Source organism: Lactuca sativa, chromosome 6 (assembly GCF_002870075.4).
Source record: "Lactuca sativa cultivar Salinas chromosome 6, Lsat_Salinas_v11, whole genome shotgun sequence".
NCBI classification, from domain to species: Eukaryota; Viridiplantae; Streptophyta; class Magnoliopsida; order Asterales; family Asteraceae; genus Lactuca; species Lactuca sativa.
The window spans coordinates 132,829,788-132,832,659 of record NC_056628.2 but is presented as its reverse complement, the minus strand read 5'-3'; the positions used below and the strand labels follow the sequence as shown (position 1 = coordinate 132,832,659).

Below are 2,872 nucleotides of genomic sequence, written 5' to 3'. Positions count from 1 at the left end.
ACAATCATGCTCTTAATGAGTTAATTTTGATCTAACGCTCCACCTTTAGTTCTCAGGTTCTCGGGAAACTATGAATTATCAACCGATCTCACCCCTATATAGAATGCAATGTTCATGGTTATCTTACAAAACTCAGAAAGTTGGTTATTTTGTTCAAAAACACTGACAAAGTTGGTTAGATTAGTGAAATTCCCTGTAACAATAAAAAAAATCAGCACTACTATCATGTACAATTGTCAAAATAAAAATGGTAATAGGAAGCATCTAATACAAGCATGACATACATGTAGGGCACATATCTCTCAAAATTTATATGTATATCTGACTTATAATATAAGCATTAGTACACAAATAGGAGCACTTGTTGACTTTTCTTCACAATTTTATAATAAATTCACTATATTTTATTCATTATCCTTTCACTTTTATGTTTTTAACAGGAGTCTGTTTCCAATATATATGACCTCCATTAATTTCTTTTCTTCCTTTAGGAGAAAAAACTGCATCTCTAGCGGTTTTTCTTGAAGCTACAGGCCATTGCCCACAAGTCACTGCCATGTCCTTCAGATTTTCAAGGCGTTCTAGAGTTTCGATTATTTCAGTCATTTTTGGCCTATCTTTAGGGTTCAAGTTCACACAATTTAGTGCTAAAACTGCCATCTCCTTCACTCCCCTCACTGAGTATTGACCTGTCAATCTTGGGTCAATTATGCAACGCAATCTTCGACTGCTAGTCATATACGGTTTTGCCCAATCCACAAGATATTGTTCACTCTTAGGCCTCGTTTTGTCCATTGCCCTTTTTCCAGTTAGTAGTTCTATCAACACCACTCCGAAGCTGTAAATGTCGCTCTTTGTGGTCAAATGGCCTACAATTTTGCAATGAATTTGTTAAACCTTTATATATAGACAAAGAGAAGTAGAGGGTTTATATTCATCATGTTTTTATGTCTTTATAATTCATATTGAAGAAGTAATTAACTAATTAAGTCTAGTCAACCAAAGTGTTGAGTAAATTTAGAAGAATTGTAACAGTTAATTGGTTTGGTTTTATTTGGTTTTGTTAGTAATGTTTGTGGAGTAGGTAGTTTAGAGCAATTAATACCAGTGTTGACATATTCAGGAGCAGCATAACCATAAGTACCCATGACTCTAGTGGTTACATGAGTGTTTGATCCTTCAGGACCCATTGTTGCCAACCCAAAATCGGATAACTTTGCATTAAAATCCTGCCAATGTAAAAATGCATGGGGTTTAATTAAGTTACATTATTTATTTAATATTTCATGAAAGATTCTAAATCATAAACATTTATAGTATTACTTTTTATAACAAGTCATATAATATAATTATAATACAAAGATGTGAAGAAAAAATATGCTTACCGAATCTAATAAGATATTGGAAGTTTTGAAGTCGCGATATATAACAGGCTTATCAGCACCATGCAAGAATGCGAGCCCTTTAGCAGCACCTATTGCAATCTTTAATCTGTTTCCCCATGGTAGGCAAACTGAGATTCCTGTATTAATTACAACAGCTAATATGTTCAATCCACAACATAATTACTATTGGAAAATTTTATAAACAAAACATGATCATCTTACTCTTGAACAAATGATTTTCCAAGCTTCCACGTGGCATGAACTCATACACTAGGAGTCTTTCTTCTTCTTCACAACAATATCCGATTAGTTTAACTAAGTTAGGATGCCTAAGTTGCCCGAGAAATATCACTTCCGCCTTCATGATTTCCCAAAAAGAAACAATGATTGTAATCATTATATATAGACAATCAATCATATTTTTAATCTAATCATAACAATATTATTTATTTAAACTTACTAGCCATTCCCTATGTCCTTGCAACCCTTCAATATCAAGAAGCTTAACTGCAACGGCTTGTGCCTTCATTCCACATCTCATGTTGTCATCCACATAACCCTTATGAACTGTACCAAACCCACCTTCCCCAAGCAAGAAGTTGCTAGAGAAATTTTGAGTTATGGCTCGTAACTCACTGAGTTTGAAGTCAAACAAATCAGGACCAAAAGTCTGCGCTATGTCCTCATTTATACGCATAGAAGAAGACTGGCTAAGGTCTGAGAAAGATAGGTGCCTAAAAGATGGTGATGGAGTCACATTCTTTGAGAAATCGGACCTTGAAGTCCTACATCTGCTAAAATTGTTGAACACTGTTTGATCCTTAACAGAACAACAGTTTGCTATAAAGGGTTGCCAGGATTTTGAGGAGTCTTTCATGATTAGCAATGAAAATGATTAAAGATGCTAAAAGAAGAGAGAATTGAAGGAGTATAAGTATTAGTCATGGGAATTGTTTTGTGGCAAATGGTTTTGGTTTTGTGTAACAACTCCACAACCACTATGCCAAATTTGGGTGTTTTGTTGCAAGCTTTTTTAGACATGGGGCATTGTTTAAGTTACTTGATTTGGCATCAAGGTAGATGGCTATGTGTAAAAGTAGACCATGGATATTGTGTGTGTTTGAATCTTGATACTATTTGATTTGTGTGACATATGGAGGAAAATACCCTATTACCTGATACTTATAGTGGGTCCCACTCAACCTCTATAGAACGAAAATGAACATTTGTAAACTGTAAACAATGTTTTGAAAACGGGACTAACTAGACATATTACATATAATGTAGTTTTTATATTCGTGAAATATATTTTAAAGTTATTCACATATTTAAAATATAAACAGAATATAGTTTTTATGGGATTTAAAAAAGTCAATAAACAAAATTTTTAATTAATTACAAATTAACCCTGTCCAAACCATTTATACCCGTATTTAAAAAATAAAAAAATAAAAAAATAAAAAAAAAAAAACAAACAAACAGTTTTG

At 33.1% G+C, this 2,872-nt stretch overlaps 1 protein-coding gene across 1 annotated transcript; it reads right to left on the bottom strand.

Annotated features, from left to right (window-relative positions):
• Positions 1–298: 298 nt before the first annotated feature.
• On the bottom strand, positions 299–2,315 carry LOC111890006 (probable serine/threonine-protein kinase PBL15). Its single transcript, XM_023886165.3, has 5 exons — positions 1,846–2,315; positions 1,608–1,743; positions 1,386–1,522; positions 1,106–1,229; positions 299–869 (listed from the first exon to the last, which is right to left on the bottom strand). The coding sequence occupies exons 1-5, from the start codon at positions 2,260–2,262 to the stop codon at positions 412–414; spliced, it is 1,272 nt and encodes a 423-aa protein (XP_023741933.1). The 5' UTR covers positions 2,263–2,315; the 3' UTR covers positions 299–411.
• Positions 2,316–2,872: the final 557 nt, after the last annotated feature.